The following is a 19880-nucleotide window of genomic DNA, read 5'->3' on the forward strand; positions in this document are numbered from 1 at the left end:
GACTTAATTTGGCTCTCAAAATAGCTCTTCATACAACCAACATACAAATTACTGTATAAAGGCTCACTAGATTCACTTATTTCAGCACCATATATATGTTTGAATAAAAGCAAAAAATGAGGAGACAACAGTTTGGAAGCAATTGTTTCCATCACAGGCTTGCTTCATATTATCCCTTTAGTTATCCATATTGGTTACTTAGCCTATGCTTCCTGTAAGAGTCCCTTCAAAACCACTCCAAAGACAAGCATAGAAAAAACATAGGCAGACCTAAAAGTATGGAGAGATGCATCTTTCCTATCTACATCCCCTAGCGTATTAAACATCCATTGCTTTTGATAGAGGAAGAGGAGGGCAGAGAGCATTGTTTTTACTCGACAAGTTAATCCCAAAATATTTCATAAATTATTGAATAAAAAACCTTGACAGAAACTAGAGTTCTGGAATGATTTTTAAAATGGCTCTTCTTTCTGAGTTCCAAACAAAATTCCAGAGGGTACGAAAGAAATGGATTTAAAAAAAAAAAAAAAGAAAAACCAAACTAAACCCAAACAAAAAACCACAACCAACAAAACTCTGATTGTTCTTCTTTTCTATAAAAATCCTTGTTTAAATGCTAGTCCTTTCCTTTGGGAGACAAACACCTGTGGTTTTCCAGTACAGCAAAAAAGTGATAGGCAGAAAGAGGCACTTAATACAAACTGGAATTCCTTTTCTCATTAAGTTGTAATTCTTCCTTTTCCTCTTCCGGATTACATGTTTATGATGCCTTAAACACAGGATACACATCACAACCTATCAGAAAGTTACTGCGACCAGTAGTGAAACTGCCTAATTATTGAGCTAGACATCCGCTGACAGCTTACACCTCCTGAATCTGCAATTCTTTCTTATTAATCTTGTCATGAGATATAAACTGTTATTTGCAACCTGTAACACCTGCCTTGTTAATACACAAACTGTCTTCTCTCTACATTTTTAAAAAATTTGAGGTGAATCTCTATTTTGTCAAAAACAGGAAAGATAGCAAAATGTTTTCTTCGGAGAGGACTCTGACACATTCTGTTGGTCTAGATAAACACATTTTCCATAATATTCTGCAAATGTGAGAAAGAAATATCAGTTGAGTGAGGATTTTAGAAAGGCTGGAGATGGCTTCCCTGGAATGATAAAAATTTAAAAAAAAAATAGGTACTAACATTTCTAGACATATTCTTCCCTTATTCAAGACAGCATTCAGATTCTTTGTGTTCTGCTGTCTCACTGTACACAGATTGAGAATTATGACTAATTATTACTGCTTCTACCCATAAACTAAAAATGTGCTTTCTGATTTGAAACACTACTATCACACTGGGCATACTGCAATCTCAGAATGTAAGACGTGATCTACCACTTTTCTGATTTACATAGAAGTAGTTGGGGAGTATACTGTTTGGCAAAACTTCTCACAGACTTTAAATGCTAAGGTGCCTTTAAAAACCTTTTAAATGTTCTTCAAAGCCTGTAGAGTTCTTCTGATTTCTTTAAATTGCAAACATGCTACAGTATTTGTTGACCTTTTTTAAAGGACCTTTCTGTATGTTGTATATGCAATAATATTTTGTACATAAACTTATGTCAATGTAGAAGTTAAGGAATTCACTAACACTGGTAAGAGCTGTACATTTCATTATGCATGAAGTTACCTTCTCCAACATATTAATTTTAATATTAAATTAGTATTAAAGATTATTAGAAATAATTTAAAAATATCAAATTTTCAGTAAAGGTAAGATGCATTTTATGACTTCAGGTTTAAGGGCATTTTCTGACCATCTCTTAGACTGAATTATCAAGCTCATAATGGTGAATGTATGTTGTCATAATCTTTCACTGTCACAGTGTACTGTTGCCCTAACAGCATCCACTCTTGTAAAACAGAACTGCAATCAAAAAGTTCAAAATTAATAGCTGTGAAATCTCAAGCACTCGTAAGCATGTGTTCTTATCACTTCCATGCTGTGCAGATCGGGTACTCTTGTTATTTATTATTTGTGACAGTGAACAATTCCCACTTGCTTTAGTGAAAAAGTGAAGAGTTGTTTGCATAACTAGCAAGGTGAAAAAACAGATTTCAAACTGTTGGAATCAGTTCATGAGAACAATGTACAAAGACCAGAGGACAGTAAGTAGCTCTTGTTTTGCATTTTCTAAGAGCCTGAAATGATGGAGTCTTGGTACAGCACAGGGACTCCTATGTACCCCAGCAGTCACTCTCATAATCTTCATGCTGGAAAAACATTAATGTTAAGAATGCCTTAATGCAGTAATCTGCATATATGGTATATGGTTTGTACCTGGTCTGCAACTGATCCAGACAGTACTCTAGGACCCACATTCAACGTCGCTAGCCTACACACCAACAAGCCATAGCAAAACACTACCTCTTGCTGCAATTTGTCAGACACATTTCTCTCCCCTCTAAGCCAAGCAATAGAATATGTGATTTTAGAGGTAGATAATTATTTAAGTATCAACGGTACTTCACCTCCTAAAGAACCAACTGTTTTCAGAGGAAATGCTGAAGAAAAAAGCATGACTATTACATTTGTCTTGAGATTTTTGTTTGTCTTCATTTTTTTTCAGAAATGAAACACAGGGATAGTATCTCCAAATGGTATATATTTCAAATTAAAATGGAAAGGTTAAAGATAGTAACTGTAACGGTACTACAAAATGTCTTCATCTGATTTAATATTAACGTAAAGGAAAATCTATCATAGATCAGGACAGCAAGTAAGATTTGCCTGTGGGCAGCACTATTATCAGCACACAATTAGTTGCAGATCGGAGTCACTAGCTTTAGATCTGTTCTCATGCCAGTAATCTGTTTCCTAGATGATTGAAAACCAACGGCTCCTGATGAAAAGTTATTTATTTAGCTACAGACAATTTGATTAAATGTAAGTGTAATAATAACAAAACTAGTAATGCCCAACACAACATGAAATGGTGTAGGTCATATTATAATTGAGACATTTCAGTGAAGAATGCAAAATTATGAAATGAAACAGGATTTGTTACATGACAAGCTTTTATGACAAAGTAATTTTCTTTTGATTAAAAAAAAAAGCCTACCACATTGTGAATGCTAAAAAGAAGTCTTTTCTACTGTCAATTACAATAAACCCATCACAAAGTATGAATTCTTAGTCCTTAATGCTAAGTCTTTCAAATCCTTGGACTTACTTCGTTTATTTTTTTTCTTTGATAACAGATGGATTTTCTTTTATCCTTTGTAATTTGCATCAATAGTAGATCACGAAATCTTATAAATACATAAAGTCTTTTAGAAACATTTGATAGAATGATGCTTTAGCCAGTTCTTTCATATTTCTATGACATTAATTCTCCAGTAAGATTACTGTATAATTTGAAGAGTTCATTCACTTTATGTATTTAATTAAGAACTAGTAAAGAAAAAATACATAAATTTAGAATTCAAAGTTCCAAGAAAAGTGCACTAATATTCAACATTATAAAGTCCAAGATGAATTTTCAATTAATTCAGTAATGTCTGAAGGGCCAGTTGAATATGCCATCCTCCAGTCTCCTTGAACAACACATAAGTAATAAAACATTTTGCAATATAATGAACACAAGCTTCTCAATTTATTCTGCACAAAGGAATCTCACACTGTTGCTTGTTTTCTACTCTGCATTAAAGAACAACCAAAAAGATCCAGAATACTAGCAACATTTCACAAATAAATATTTAAAGAAACAGTGTTAAAAAAAAAAATAAGAGATAGTATAAATTATATAACTATCCAGAAATCTCTTCAAAATGCAGAATGGCAAGGGTAGTGTCATTTTGCAAACAATTATGCAAGTTTCCTTCACTTTTAAATTAAATCTCTCTTGTGCATTTTTTTTTAATTAATGTAAAAAAGCACATAAAAACACCACAAACAACAATTATTTTAGTAACATAGTTCCACGTATGGACTTGCAGAATATAAACAGGATGAGTTACTGTGCTGCAACAACCTATACTGGTTTCATATCTGCCCAAGGAAGCTGACAGAGTACAGGCTGAACCTACCAAATGAACCACATCCTGCACCTCATCAGTAGTTGTTTGCCATTCCTATAAAAGTACTACTCCCATCTGCACTGTTATTTGGTATTTCAGATATGTTATTCTATTCTATTTCATATATATATTTTGTAATAAACTGGATAAGATACATGACCCAGACTACACGTTGTAATTTTAAGGAAAAATGCTCACAGTTGAAAGCCACCACAAAAACAGGTACTACTTTGTTTCACATCCATTGCTGTCACTTTTACTCAGATGAATTAACACCTGCTCTGGAAATAGCTGAATTTTATTCACATTCAGAAAAAACAAAAAAAATCCACTAAAATAAAGTGATAGATTTGGGCCCTTAAGTTGCAGGAAGAAGAATAAAACCATCCATATTTAGTCAAAGGAGCCTGATGAGTGAATTTTTTAAATCTACGTGACAGATCTTACCCAAGATCTGGGTTGAGATTCAGTGGCTGAGTATTTAGTGACCTGTCTTAATTAGAGATTTCTAGTTTCCAGTACAATTGTTCTCTCTGTAAAAGAATTCATAACATTACCTGAAAATGTCTCTCAAATCAATTACTGTCCTGTAAACTTGTGCTGCAACTGGAACATAATTACATGCTCATTGAAAATAGCATATTTTCTGATTCAACAGAATGAAGGATATCCTCTCTCACTATCTCACAAGGCACATATATATCATTATAAGCAATTTAGAACACATGAATAGAGATAAGTAAACTGATTCACTATTTCGTAATTCAAATTTTATGACAATGTAACTTCACTTAGAACAGCAGTAATATGATGGAGAATGAGACCAGATGTATATTGAAATCAGCAGACATAAATGAAATCAGCAGACGTAGAAGTTGTGAATAGTAAAGATGGTAAAATGTCCTGTACAACTTTACTACTATGAAAATGTTGGGACCAGAAGAAGTAAATAATACTTTAATTTGTTGCTTCAGTATCTACACCTCCATTCTCATCTCTCATCTTTAGAAACCTTGCAAGCTATCGAAATAGTTTCTTTCTTTAAACATAGGGTTTAAAAGGGAACCTCCACATAAATTAAACAGATTTGTCTAAACAAATGGCCCGATTTCATCTGAGAGATGAAATTGTGTGTTATAGAGTGGATATGAATTTTCAGGTCAAGTCTCTCTTGTTAAGTATGCCTACAAGAAGTAAAACATACCCCATAAATGAGCACCATGACCTATCAGGTAACTGAACAAAGGCAGTTTGCCACATATCTATACTCCTGCTATACCATTAGTTTGAGTAAGAATGTGTTTAATACTAAAATCATCTTTTTTGAAATGTCATTAAAACCACATCATTCCCAAAGTCAGTTACAAAGATAATTCTACATTTTGATGTAACACGTGCAGTATCCAAACTGATAAACTGTTCTCCTGTATGTATATCTTGTTTCAAATAAAGCAGTCTCTGAATGTTAAATCACCCAATTTAACTTACAGCAATTGATACTATAATACTAGAAATGTCCTTGACTTCTGTGCAACTACCTGTGGTTTCACCTAAAATGAGATAAACATCAGCCTGAGAGATCTGAAGAGACATGGAAATTCCATCGAGGTTACTGCTGTAAGCATTGTTTCTGTGAAAACAGAAACAGTTTGTGTCAATTCAAAAATAACTTGTTAACCTCACATCAGTATATATGAGAACATGTGCTCATGTGCCTTCTATTAACAGGCGTATGTATGGTACACGTATTTGAAAGTTCTTAAATTCTTACTGGAAAAAATCATTTTCAACCTTGCCAAAGTGCACTACATTCACAGTGTGCTAATTTTATTTTTATTATTATTTCTTTAAGTAGAAAAAGGGGTTTAGTGATTGCTTTTCTGTTGGACTTTGACCTGTAGCTATAGATAAGTGTTCCAGAAGACACTCGGGTCTTGAGCCATACATTCTCAAATCCAAACCACAATTCTACATCACATTGTATCCCTGTAAAAGTATTGTCCTGATAAAGGATATTTCCCCAAAAGGATCAGTCTTTGAGAATGTGTTAAAGCAATACTGCCTCACATGGATTTGGTATCCAAAGAAAGTAGGAGTTACTTCTCATATTTTACACTGCTCTTGGGCTGAAAAATCCTTGAAATCTATACATGCACAGACAGAAAAAATTATGTTAGCCCTCTCACTTCTCTCTGAGAAATGTTACCACAGAGAAAATATTTGGCACATACAACAAAAGGCACACATTTCCTGGCCATGACCCCAATGAAGAAACTACTTTTCAGGGAGTTTATGGAGGATTCTCCACGTGATCATGCAACGTGGGAATTTTTAAACTTACGGGTGACAAATATTTTGTTACTTACAATGTGGTGCCATAAAGGAATTGGTTCAGACAAGGCTGAATGGTAAAAGTCTCTCTGAATTTTTGGGAGATGAAATCAGTATTTCTGTATTCTATTTCTACCATAAATTCTATGAGTCATTTTCAGGACGTCAGCTAGTATTCTATGATTCTAGTACCTATCTTCTGTACCTAGTCTTAAAAAATTGATTTTACATTATCTATAACTTTATATTATCTGTAGATAATAAAAGATCTTATATAAAATACTTTGATATGCTTCCTAATACTCCAAGAATGTCATTTGCAACAACGAGCTTCCTTCTGAACTCCAAACTTGCTTGATTCAGAACATAAAATTGTAACAAAATCTCATCTGACAGAATATTTGCCTTTAAAAGTACATTCATTCTTTTCAGCAGTTAGTAAGGTAAATTAAGTTTAGAAAGACAACCATAATGCTTCTGTTTCCAGTAATTGTATAACTTGTTATACACTAAGTAAAATGGAATTATTGAATTGATTGCAAAACAGCTGGGTTACCTAAATGAAAGGATTGTTACAATAACATAAACAATAAAAAACCCCATAAGAATCTTACATACCTTTCAGTTTTAAATTTAGCTCAAATTTTCACATCTTCTCTTTCAACAAAAAAAAAAAAAAGGACAAAGTAGTTCCTCTGCACTGCTCATATAGTCAAAAGTTGCTCTTAATTGTTTACAACTCTTGTCAGTGAAAAATGAACACATAAGAGTGAGTAAATGACTCATGTTAAGACAGTTACACACAGCTGGACAACTCCAATGTGTATCACTAATGCCATTCAGGAACTTGACTAACTGGTACCTCAGTGTAATCAAATTTTGAGATTTTGACATCTCTTCATGACCTGTTCTCAGTTAAATATTTATAGAGGAAACCACACTAAAATAAGAAATGAAGTTTGAAATCCTCGTTTGTCAGTTCCTCTGTCGTAAATAACATTTTAGATGCCCCAACTAACCTTAGTTACTCAAGCATTAGTGTGATATTTTGTTGTCCACAACTGCAAAATAAAAGTAAACTTGAGAAGTCTTTGATGCCTGAAGCATATGGAAGACAGGAAGTCAGTCCTAGTCTAACTTTAATAATCTTGATTCAAAAATTTAAATAATAAAAATTTATGTTAAAAAACAAAACAAAACAAAACAAAAAACATTTGCTTTTGACTCTAGATAGTAACTGTTGGTCTATTTTTTTTGTTGCTTTAATTATTGATTACAATGAATATATATCTAGCAAAGCCCAAAATCTGATAACAGACAAACAACAAATCTACTCTTCTAGAAAATAAAAATCAAAGGAGAATAATACAGAAAAGGCATTGCCTGAGCACACAGTGAGACAAAAACACTTCAAAATATAATACATAAATAAGAATTAATTTTAAAACATAAATTATATGGAACATACTACATGCAGTCTAAGGCTCAAAAAAATAAATTACTTTGCAGCTTTAACAATTTCTTAGTAGCTATTGGAAGTAGACTTGCTTAGAAAATTTAGAAAAATAGTCAGCTATATACGCTACCAAATTGCTCATATGTCTGTATCAGCATTTCCTGTATGTATAGTCAAAGAAAATTAAAATTATGTGTCCTGTTTAGGTTAATAATTAAATACTAAAATGTTCAGAAAATACAGCAGAGAGTTCACAGTGCTTGTGAAGGTTTTACTTTAGTGACTCATGATCACAATGCTAACTACTTCTGAAGTCTGTTGATTGTCTTTTATATTTAAATGCAAATGAAGAAAAGGGAAAGGGAAAGGGAAGGGGAAAGGGAAGGGGAAAGGGAAAGGGAAGGGAAGGGAAGGGAAGGGAAGGGAAGGGAAGGGAAGGGAAGGGAAGGGAAGGGAAGGGAAGGGAAGGGAAGGGAAGGGAAGGGAAGGGGGAAGGGAAAGTAAAAGGGAAGGGGAAAGGGAAAGGAAAAGAAGAAAAAGAAAAAGAAAAAGAAAAAGAAAAAGAAAAAGAAAAAGAAAAAGAAAAAGAAAAAGAAAAAGAAAAAGAAAAAGAAAAAGAAAAAGAAAAAGAAAAAGAAAAAGAAAAAGAAAAAGAAAAAGAAAAAGAAAAAGAAAAAGAAGAAGAAAAAGAAGAAGAAAAAGAAAAAGAAAAAGAAGAAGAAAAAGAAGAAGAAAAAGAAAAAGAAAAAGAAGAAGAAAAAGAAAAAGAAAAAGAAGAAGAAAAAGAAAAAGAAGAAGAAAAAGAAAAAGAAAAAGAAAAGAAAAAGAAAAAGAAAAAGAAAAAGAAAAAGAAAAAGAAAAAGAAAAAGAAAAAGAAAAAGAAAAAGAAAAAGAAAAAGAAAAAGAAAAAGAAAAAGAAAAAGAAAAAGAAAAAGAAAAAGAAAAAGAAAAAGAAAAAGAAACAACACACTCAGAAACATACTGCTATAGCACAAAGACCAACACAGAAGTAGTCAAACTGCTAACCATGTTTAAAACTCAGGTTCATATTGGTATGTACAATGCCAGAGAGCTGTCTGAGTTGATAAATCAGATTCTATCCTTTTAAAGATGTTTCTTGCTACCCCCCTGCCTATAATAGTACAGTTCTTTACTTATTCAGAGCATGAATCCTCTTTTACTCAGATCCTGTCCCTTTTGGCTCTGTACATCTCCTGGGAGTGCAGAATGATTCAGAGGCAACTTAGTCATTTGCGCACTGTACAAGATGATTTTACTGAAGAGGAAAAAAATAAAGGCTGCACTTATCAGTGGAATACTTTGTGTTAAATAAAGATAATTAAAGCATCAACAATTCATCTCTTTCATGTTTAATTAGCCCCTTTTTCATCGTAAGTTGTTACTGAAGGTCAAATGTGGATCACTTTTAAAAACTAATTGTAAAGTATTTAACATAATGCAAATTGAGAAGAGAAAAATGAAATACACTTCCATATATATTGCACCAAACAGTATTGAAGTTAAATGTATGAAAGAAGCTGCCAATATGAATGTTTATACTTCATGACAATGATCCTGGGTTTTTTCTCTACATTGTACTTAGTGGTACCATAACATTGTTATTTTGATATTTATTATTATGAGACATTTGCTTAGCCAAAAGTTATGGAAACACTTTATTCTTGAATGTTATTTTGTAATTATAAAAAACTATTTTTGAGATAAGCCTCTGTGTGTATATGTGTGTCTGTATACAAGCAAGAAGAAAGATAATGCTGTCCTGCATTGTTAAACTGATTGCTCCCCTAACAAATGAATTTTGGGTCCTATTACAGCTGCTGATTGTATGTGCATATTTATGAGGAAATTGATCCATTTAATTTATATATACAATTCACATACATGATAACCAACTAGTTAAAATGCTTCCACATTGCAACAGACAGATTAATGTATGAAATGCTATGAAACAAATTAACTGACTATGGTACAAAGAATTTTTTCTGAAATTATTTTCTACATATTTCACTTCCATGGAAATGAGGCTCTACATGAAATGCATCTAGTTTTGACTAGTGTGTCAACATACTCTGTTACGATAAACATTTTTCTTCACTACACAGTATGTTTGCAATGAGAAAAGGCATAGGAATAATTCATAAAGAATTACAGAATTGGTCAGGAAGTCAATACCCTGAGCAAAGAAATAATGATGCTTACAAAGTCTTGTACTGGTTCTGCTCATTCCACCGATAGTAACCAGTATCTCTTAAATAGAAAACAAAACAAAACAAAAAAAAAACCCACCACAACTGTAGTGTTTTAAGTAGTAAATAACCATTGTTTTTTGAGTAGAGTAAGTAAAAAAGAAACCAAGAGAATATGATGGCCAGAACATTTAAACATGTAAACAGGGTTTAAAAGGTTTGTTCTTCAAACAGTGGTTAACACGCTGATTTCATATTCATGATTCCACTATTTTACACCATGAAACAAAGCAGAGAGGGGAAAAAACATATTATTAGAAAGACATATCTGTAACTAGCATGAGAAAGTAAATAATGAATTACAATTTAAATCTATCGTCAGAATAAGGATTCAACCCTACAAGCTGCTAACTTAGGCACTGAGGTTTCCTTGTCTTTGCTAGCAGGATATAAGTTAGATCTAAGTAGACCTAAGCTAGATCTAAGTAGGATCCTCATGGGCAATGTGCAGCACCTGGAGGGTTCCAATGTTAAATCTGTGATCCAGAAATATACTTGCTTAAAATCATCCTAATTAAGCAAAACACTTCTGTACTGCTTTAACTTTTGGCAAGTCATTAAGACCTATGGAATGCTAAGTGATTCAAAGTAGGCATGTTAGTACCTTACCGCAGAGAAGTGAATTGATAAATGGAAGGCTAAAAAAATATTTTAGAGTAATGTCATGCTAAATAAGAACAGGAGTATAACTTGTGAAAGGCCTTCTAAAAAAGTGACAGTGAAATGTCAGAAGTCTACGGAATACAGAATTTAGTTTTGAACTTTAAATAAAACACCTGATGCCAAGAAGGAGGAAAGTTACAAATTCTTTGTAGTTTTCTTCACTAAATCTCTCTTATACAGCACTGTATCAAGCAAGACATATTTTAGAACTCACATAGGAAATGCAATGCATTACCTTAAAAAGGAAGTATCAAATAATCAGAATGAAAATAACTTGGATTCACTAGGGTACACCAGTTGGTCACATAGAGACTTTATTTCCTGACTGCTATATTGTAGATATACAAAAGTATCAATTACCGATTCTATTTACACTAATGGGAAATTAGTATTGCTCCCATCTCCAGTAACTTAGAGCAGGTACATTCTGCTGTATCTACTTATTTGTTTTAAAACTTTATACACTTTCTAATGTCACCTTAGAACAAAGGGAATTGCCAATGACAGGTACAAAGGTAGCCTTAGATATTTCAACCAGTCTCCTTATCATGGTCACATCAATATACCACTGGTTCTATTTCACACGTACAGCTGAAATAAGAAACAATACCATACACATCTCATCAGAACTCTATCTGCAACCGCTTCACATTTCTCTCAATAATGTGCTGAACAAGACTTCCACGTGGTTTGGTTGTTAAAAATCCTCCTGTGTTTTGACTGATAAAAACTGAGAAACACTCTACTGTCAATGTTTGAGACCTGAAAAGTCTACATAACGTTTATGGAAATAAGTCTTAATGTCCCCACTATTATGCAAAAGAGTGAACAAAACCATATAAATGTCACTCAGCAACAAGCTGGCAAGTATCCATAGGAAAGCAGTTACAGAAGTTTTGAGACTGATAATCTCTTCTATAAACTCTGTTATTTAGCACTACCTTCACTGTTTTCTTGGACTCTTAATTTATGTGGGTGCTTTACAAGCTTGCAAATATGTTCTTCATATGTTAACCAAAAAAAAAAAAAAAAAAAAAAAAACCAGAAAACAACTAAAAACACTAGAATATTTGCTACTCAAGTACATCTTCATAACAAATTAAGAATTTAGCACAGGAAAACTATAGACATTTAGAAATTTCCTTTGTAGAAAACTAGATAAAATAAGGAGATTCTTGTGCTTCTTTCCATTTGCCTGTTGCAAGTAAAAGTGTAATAAAGACATTTTCTTCTACTAAGAAGTCTTCTAAAGTATTTATCAAAATATATCCTTGAAAATGTTAAGTAATTCAAAATATATTTCTGTAATATAGTCTTAAGCTTTCTTACAGAGCAAATGAGTCATTTGTATGGTGTAATCTTTTACTCTTCCTACACTTAGCACGCAAGTCATTGTTTAATACTGAAAAAATTACACTTTGACAATTTATAATTCATATGTTTAGATGAATTGCAGCATCAAGAAAGGAGTATGTGATTAGCATACGCTCCACTGCTACTTCGTTATTCTGATGTTCACTAAAAAGGTATGATCTACTACGTGCTTCATAAGCCTAGGAACTTTCTTGATACTTTGCATTTTCTACAGACATTTTATACATTTTCAAACTGAAATTGTAATGTACTCTGCAGGAGAGAGTTAATGGAATGTACTACCCAGAAACTACAGTGGCAAATCACTTGTGAAACAACATACACAAAAATACTAGCAGATAGTGCATAAATCACACTTTTTTTTTTTTGGTGATCTGGAAGATTAAGTGGCTCATACAATTCCTTTTCTTTTAAGGTATTTTAAGTATTTCTGAGCAGAATGCAAATACTGGCAACACATTGTAAAACTACAGTTGAAAAGACTAGCAGGCACTTCAAAGTATTAAAAAAGTCAGTGTACCATATTTGCATGTTAATAAGTTAGAAAGAAAGCATTTTGTCAAACTAGTCAGAATTTTCCTGTTCCAGACTTCACTTAGTAGTTACATGAATCAGTATACATTTGTCTCTGGATTATTGTGCAACATGCACTGTAGCCAAGGAAACATTCAGAAAATTATCTCACATGGAAAGATGTAATGGAAATCACTAGGTGCTAAGCATCTCATTTTACTATATCTCAAACAGTACTTCCCCAAGGAAAAGTGACCTCTGTTCAGGCTATATACACCTTATAAAATAAACCCATGCTTCCACTTAGCACCTTGGTTCTCCTCTGTGCTATCCCTATTTTATTTCAAGGACTGTAAAGAAGTCTCTATCATCACCTGTTTTAGGCTATCTGAGCTTCAGTGAACCGATCTCTGCCAACACAGCTGAGATCAGAGCCAGTCACTTGTGGCACTCCTCAAGGCACTTCTAGCTCTGAGAGGTCTCACGGCAGTCACAGTCTCTACAGAGCTATGAGCTATGGAGCAGCTGGGCTAGCAAATTAGGGCCTCTCAGCCTCAAAGAATGAATTTAATGTGATATACAAGGGAAAGGAAACAAATGGGAGGGGGGGAAGCAATCAAAATATACTGGGGTTAGATTCTAAGCTCACTAACATTTATGTGTATTCTGAGCAACTACTGCAATAAGTGCAATCTCTGTTGTGTAAATTAGACCCCAGACAGGCTTTGTTGATTATTTAAGCATTTTGATCCTAATAAAAGACCTGGTAATTACAGCCGTTAACGCTTCAGCACGGCTGCAAATCCACTCTCACCCATAGCTTTAGGAAGCATCAGGCAGGCAGCAACTCCTTTTCCCTAAACTACCTGGCTATCGACGCGAAACTTTCCTTCTCAGCCGCAGCTCGCTGTCTCCAAGGCCGGGGAAGCGTCCGCTGCCAGCGGGATCGGCCGCTGACGGCGGGGCCGGGGGGCAGATGGGGGACCGCGGCTTTTCGGGCAGAGGGGTTTGGTGACGCCCCCTCAGCCACAGGGATTGGCCTGCAGGAGGCTGATAAAGGCATCTCAGGTTGCCTTACAGCTCACAGTCCCCGGCCCGGCCCCTGCCCCCGGCTGCGGGGAGAGCGCGGTGCCCGCCGACACGGCTGCATGGACCGGCTGGCTGGCTGTCGGGACTGAGAAGCGGAAGGAGTTATAAAAATGATGTTGATAATAATGAAGGTCTCCGACTCCCCGTCCTGCGTGCTGTGCGTGTTGGTGCAGGCACCTTACTGCTGCGGGGGACGAGGGGGGGCAGGGGGCGGTGCTAAAAGGCTGAACGGGTCACTGAACCTGATGGTCGTGTCTGCTTGTGCCGGTGCGGAACGCGGCGGGAGGCGGGCATCGCTGCTTCGTCACCCGGGGCGATGAGTTGTGGGTGTGTGGGGTTGCGCGGCGCGTAGCACTCTTACCTGCTTGCTGTACTTGCTGTTGGCCTGGCAGCTGTACTCGGAGCAATGGTCCGATCCGATGGAGATGTTGTCGCCTGCACCCACGAAGGTGTTTGCCGGGGGCAGGTCCTGCACGGCCTGGTGCTTTTTGCCGGCGGTGGGGGACTGCGGATGCAGCTGGACAGTGGGCAGCGGAGAGCTCGATTTGTAGTGCCTGGCCAGATCTGGGCTGCCTGGGCCGCCGTTGACAGAGCGGTACCGTCCCATACCAGGGCTATCTGAGAGCTTTTCATTGACACTGTCGTAGCGCTGCCCATTGGGTTTGGAAGCTTCAACGGTAACGATGCTGCTGTAGAGAGGCTGCTTGCCCTTCTTGCCCTTCTTGTCCTTCTTGGGCTTCTTGGCCTTGTCGTGCTGCTGCGGGGTGAAGAAATCCTCATGGTCCTTCTTTCCAGCCTCGTAGCCATGTTTGCCCTTGGAGCGGCAGTAGCGGGCCATGACTACCACCAGGATGAGGAGGATGACAGTCATGATGCCGGCTACTACACCAATGACTATACTAAGCCGCTGCTTACTCAACTCATAGCTGGGGTCACCAGCTATGTCTTGGGCCAGGGGCGTGTGGAGGCTGCGGGCCACTTGGCTCTCCACCACAGTGGCGTTGGACAGACTCTCATTGACAAAGACATGGAGCAAGGCAGTGGTGGACTGGGGTGGCTGCCCACTGTCATTTACCTGCACCACAAGGCGGTGCAGGCCATAGTGCTTGGGGGCCAGCTTGCCCACCAGTGACACCACGCCACTGGCAGAGTCAATCTCAAAGAGTTTGAAGGGGTTGCCTCCAATGATGCTGTAGTTGAGATCAGCGTTGAGACCAGTGTCAGCGTCAGTGGCAACCACCGTGGCCACCACAGTGCGCATGTTACTGGAGGGTGGCAGCACGGTGTAGGAGCTGTTGCTGGGGAAGGTGACTGTGGGCGCGTTGTCATTCTCATCCATCACAAAAAGGGACACAGTTGCAGTGGCAGAGCGTGGTGGCTCCCCTCCATCCACTGCCTTCACCTTAAAGGTATAGCTGGTCTGCTGCTCCCGGTCAAAAGAGACAGTGGAGAAAATGGTTCCAGTGTCATTCTCAATGGAGAAGATGCTTGCTGCCTGGTCATGGTCACCAGGTTGGATAGAGAGGCTGAGCTCAGCGTTGCGGCCCTTGTCGAAGTCCATCACGGTTACCATTCCCACAGGACTGTTGGGCTGCAGGTTCTCCTTCACATAGAAAGTGAACACATCCTGCATGAAGCGTGGCTCATTGTCATTGCGATCCGCCACCCGCACAACCACTGTGGTGGAGCCCTGCAGCGACGGCACCCCCTTGTCCCGAGCTGTCACCTGGAACTCATAGGTGTCGCGTTGCTCGCGGTCCAGCACGGCCTGCACCGACACATCCCCGGAGTCAGGGTCAATGCTGAAGATGCCACCCGGTGCCTCTGAGGAGAGGGGTGAGGCCTCCAGGGAGTAGGTGATTTCAGCATTCTTACCACTGTCTGCATCTGTGGCGACCACCGTGGCTACCCTCTCCCCGGGCAAATTGTTCTCTGGGAAGGAGACTTCCAGCACAGCCTGGCTGAACACGGGTGGGTTGTCATTAGTGTCCCCGACCCGCACTAGCAAGGAGTTGTTGCTGGACAAGCTGGGGCTGCCTGAGTCCACAGCCACAATCACCACATTATACTCACGGACAGCCTCGTAGTCCAGGGGGGCCGATGTATGGAGAAAATACTTGCGCTTGTTCTGTGGCTCCCCTTCGCCCTCACTGGCTGGCTTGAGCTGGAAAGGCACATCACCTACCACAGTGCAGGTCACCACACCATTTTCACCTTGGTCCCGATCCGACACCTGCACCAGGGCAATAGGAGTATCCACCAGCACATCCTCAGCCACGCTAGCTACCCCATCCCGGAGTGGGATGCGACCAATTTTCCGAATATCAATAGTGGGCACATTGTCATTCTCATCGCGGATGTTGAGCACCACTGTGGCCTTGTCAGTCTTGGGAGGCTGGCCCCGATCTCGGGCCATGACAGTGAAGCGAAGCTGGTTCACCTCCTCCCGGTCAATGCGGTGCAAGACACTAAGCCAGCCTGAGGTCTCATCCAGCCGCAGTAGGCGCCTGACGGACTCGGTGGCTGCCCCAAAAACGTACTCGATTTGCCCGTTCACCCCTACGTCCAGGTCGGCGGCCCGCAGCTGCAGGATGGGGGTCCCGGGGCTGCTATTCTCTGCCAGGTCTGCCTCATAGACGCTCTTCTCGAAGCGGGGGCTGTTGTCGTTCACATCAGTGATCAGCACCCTCAGGATGGCCTGCGAGGACCGCGCCGGATCGCCACCGTCCCGCACGCGGAGGCTGAGCTCATAGGAGTCCCGCTGCTCACGATCCAGCGGCCCTTTGACAATTAGCTGCGGCTGCTTCTCCCCGTCGAGGGTGTCGGCCACCTGCAGCTCGAAGACGCTGCTGCGGGCGGCCGCGTCCGCCTCCTGCCTCCGCTTGCTGCCGCCGGGGTAGGGGGCGCTGTCGGCGGCCGGCGAGGCCGAGCCCCCGCCGCCGCCGCCGCCACCGCCGCCGCCCCCCCCCGCCGCGGCGGCCGCCGTCCCCGCCGGGCTCCTGCAGCAGTTCGTACCGCTCGATGCCGTTGCGGCCGAAGTCCCTGTCGGTGGCAGTGGGGAGCAGGTACAGGGTCCCCACGGGTCGGTTCTCCTCAACAGTAAGCGTAAGGACAGGAGAAGGGAAGGTAGGGGTGTTGTCGTTAATGTCCAGGATGATGACCCGGCCCTCGAAGAGGTCCACCCAGCTCTGCGAGGGGCCGATGACCGACACCTCGAAGTCCAGGAAGCACTCGTTCTCGTCGAAGATCATCTGGCACTGCGGCAGCTTCTCGCGGTCGATGCGCCGCTCCGTGGTGCTCAGCTCCCCGGTCATATTATCGATCTTGAGATAGTCGGAGCCCGATTCCAGGCTGAATGTCACCTCTCCGGAGCCCGTCACGATTCCCAGGTCGGAAGCTACGTTGCCGATGCGGATGTCAGCGGGTCCCTCCTCGGCCAGGCGATACCTCAGGAGCTGCTTGGCCGCTGCCAGGCTAACCCAGAGCGGCGGAGGCAGGAGGAGCAAAAAGCAGCAGCAGCAGCAGCAATGCACAAAGCCAAAGAGGGTCCACATCTTGCTCATCTTCCTTGCACCGAAACCACCTCTCCTCTCACTCTCACCTATTCCCCAATAAACTCCCCTGACAAGCCAAGAGAGCGACTGAGCGTATGGCTGATCAATTATAAAATCCTTCTCTTTCTGGAAACTTACTCTCTCATGGCTGGTGCAATTGGTGGGCAAAACCCTGGTGCTGCCTCCTCTGCTGCTCTCCCTGCCTTCCAGTTGCGATATACTTACAGTTCATGGGACAGTGTATTTTGCTATTTAAAGATTCATCTCGGTAGATAGGATGGGATTTTCCTCCTCCTCCCCCTTCTCCTCCTCCTCTCTGATTTTACTGTAATCACTTTGCAAGGTTTGCAATAAAAGCAGGAGCAGCACTCTGCAATTCGAAGCCCCCCAGGTCGTCTTCTTCGACACTAGAGTTAACTACAATTCACACTCTCTCTTTTCTCTCTCTCTCTCTCTCTCTCAGCCGTTTACGACCAAGGCATTAGCTTTATTCTTCCCCCTCTCTGCACACACAGGAAAAAAAAAAAAAAAACTGTGATTCGCTTTATTCAAAAGGCTTGTGTCCGGGAAAACTCCAAATCCTCTTAGCATTGGACAGTTCTTAAAAAATAAAAAATAATAAAAAAGGAAAATAAAAAAAAAAAATCCCAATAATGTCAGTAGCTGCACTGTGAGAGAGGAGAACAAACCCGTGTATTACAGAGCAGTCCACAGAATATCCCCTTTGACTGGCAGAAAAGCACCCAAATCCATCTTCAGAAATTGCCTAAAATGTTCAGCTCCTTCTCCGGAGCAGATTTTTTTTTTTTAACAACTCTGCGCAAGGTCATTAGTCACAAAGCAACAATACATAAACTGCAGAAGCCGTTTGCCTAGAATTTGCAAGGCTGTAGGTATGAACATAGACACACAACAGTCCCAAGTTTGGTTTTGCATCCGCAGTTCGTGTGTGTGCCTTACCTGCATTTGCACTGCATGTGTTATAGCAATCTGGATCTGCAGCACTGAGAGCGATTCACAAATGAGATTGCAGTCTCTCTCCTCTCTCTCTCTCTCTCTCTCTCTCTCTTTCCTCTCTTCCTTCCCGTCCCAATGCAGGTAACCAGATCTGAACTTGATCCTTTCAGTTCAAAGGTTAGCAACAAAACTATGTGTCCAAAGGCGATTATTGGTCTCTCGTAAATATACCCAGAGTGGAACAAGATGTAACTGGATCCCCCACGTGAATTAACACAGATTCTGAATTACATCCATATAAAGCAGAATGGCAAAGGGGAGGGCAAAAGAGCAGCGACGCGATTAAAAAAAAAAAAAAAAAAAAAAGAAACCCCCCAAAAATACAACCAAAAGCCCCCAAGACAGTTCTATTTGCAAATAAAATTGTATCAGTCAGTTGTTTCCTGTGATCTGCACCGCCACGGTGGGTGAAATCTGCAATTGTGTATTTCCTCCTGTGCCTTTCAGAGAAGTGTGGATCAGGCGCTTTCACGGCAGAGCGGCTTGTGCTCTAAAATGTTGAATGGCAACTGAGAAGCTTCCCACTTGGAAAAAAAATAAAAGAAGAAAAAAAAACCCAGAAGCAGTAAACCGGCAAGTTTGCCCAAAGTGGTGGGAGCTGCTGAAGCCTCTCTCGGTAGCTCTTCCCTGACGCCGCAGCAGTAGAGCCGCCTGCGCTACATACACATAGAAAGAGAGAGGGAGAGAGAGAAAGAGAGCAAAGAGAGAGCAAGCGAGAGTGAGAGAGAGAGGGAGGGAGGGAGGAAGGGAGGGAGGGAGGAGGAGGAGGAGGAGGAGGAGGGAGGACGAGTCAAGCGCTCCACTCCAGAAAGCCCAGCCTTACCCTCTGTCTCTGCTGCTGCTAGTGCTGCAAGTGGGATAGCTGCTCATCACAAAACACCAGTTCAGTCCTCAAAACCGATCCTCATTACACGCCCGAGTGTTGCTGTTGTTGCCTTCTCAAACCTGTGATCTGTAGTGATTCTCTCCTACTCTTTCCCTCCCCACCTCCGCTGCAGACTGTGAACCGAGCAACGATTTTTAAAGCAAATGTTTATTTGGGTTTTTTTTTGGTTTTTTTTGTTTTTTTTTTTTTTTTTTTTTTGCAGAGCTGGCACACGTTCGGGGCTCTGCATTTTGTGGAATCATGCTGGTAAGAAAACTCATTTCGCACAGATTCCCACTTCCCCCCGTCATGCCGGTGCTTTTGTGAAATAACTGCAGTCACTCTAACTGCATAAAACTCCAGGGAGGAAGCGGGCTGCTTTAGATCTTAGACTTTCGTCCTGTTTTCCATTGCTGTTTGAACCTTTTGGTCTTTGTGTTCACGTTCTTCCTATTACCATGATTTGAATGTGTCTTTTCAGTGTGTTTGTGGATTTCCTAAGAGAGAAAAAAACCCACAAAAAACAAAAAAACCAAACCTCTGGGAAGATGATCAGGAAGAGGGTTAGTAGAATAAACACATGTAGATTTATTTCTGAACAGAGACTGCTTCTATGATTGCTAAAATGTAGCGTCACCTACCTGGGTAAGTGGGAAATAAACTTTAATGTTAA

General features: G+C 40.0%; 1 protein-coding gene across 1 annotated transcript in view; it reads right to left on the minus strand.

Annotated features, from left to right (window-relative positions):
• Nucleotides 1-17334, minus strand: part of PCDH7 (protocadherin 7) — a 280066-nt gene extending 262732 nt beyond the window's left edge. The window contains 2 exon segments of the mRNA XM_061993475.1: nt 14133-16740; nt 16742-17334. Of these exon segments, the coding sequence (XP_061849459.1) occupies nt 14133-16740; nt 16742-17334 (3201 nt within the window).
• Between the last annotated feature and the right edge of the window lie 2546 nt (nt 17335-19880).

The sequence above is a fragment of the Colius striatus genome, chromosome 3 (genome assembly GCF_028858725.1).
Source record: "Colius striatus isolate bColStr4 chromosome 3, bColStr4.1.hap1, whole genome shotgun sequence".
Classification (NCBI taxonomy): domain Eukaryota; kingdom Metazoa; phylum Chordata; class Aves; order Coliiformes; family Coliidae; genus Colius; species Colius striatus.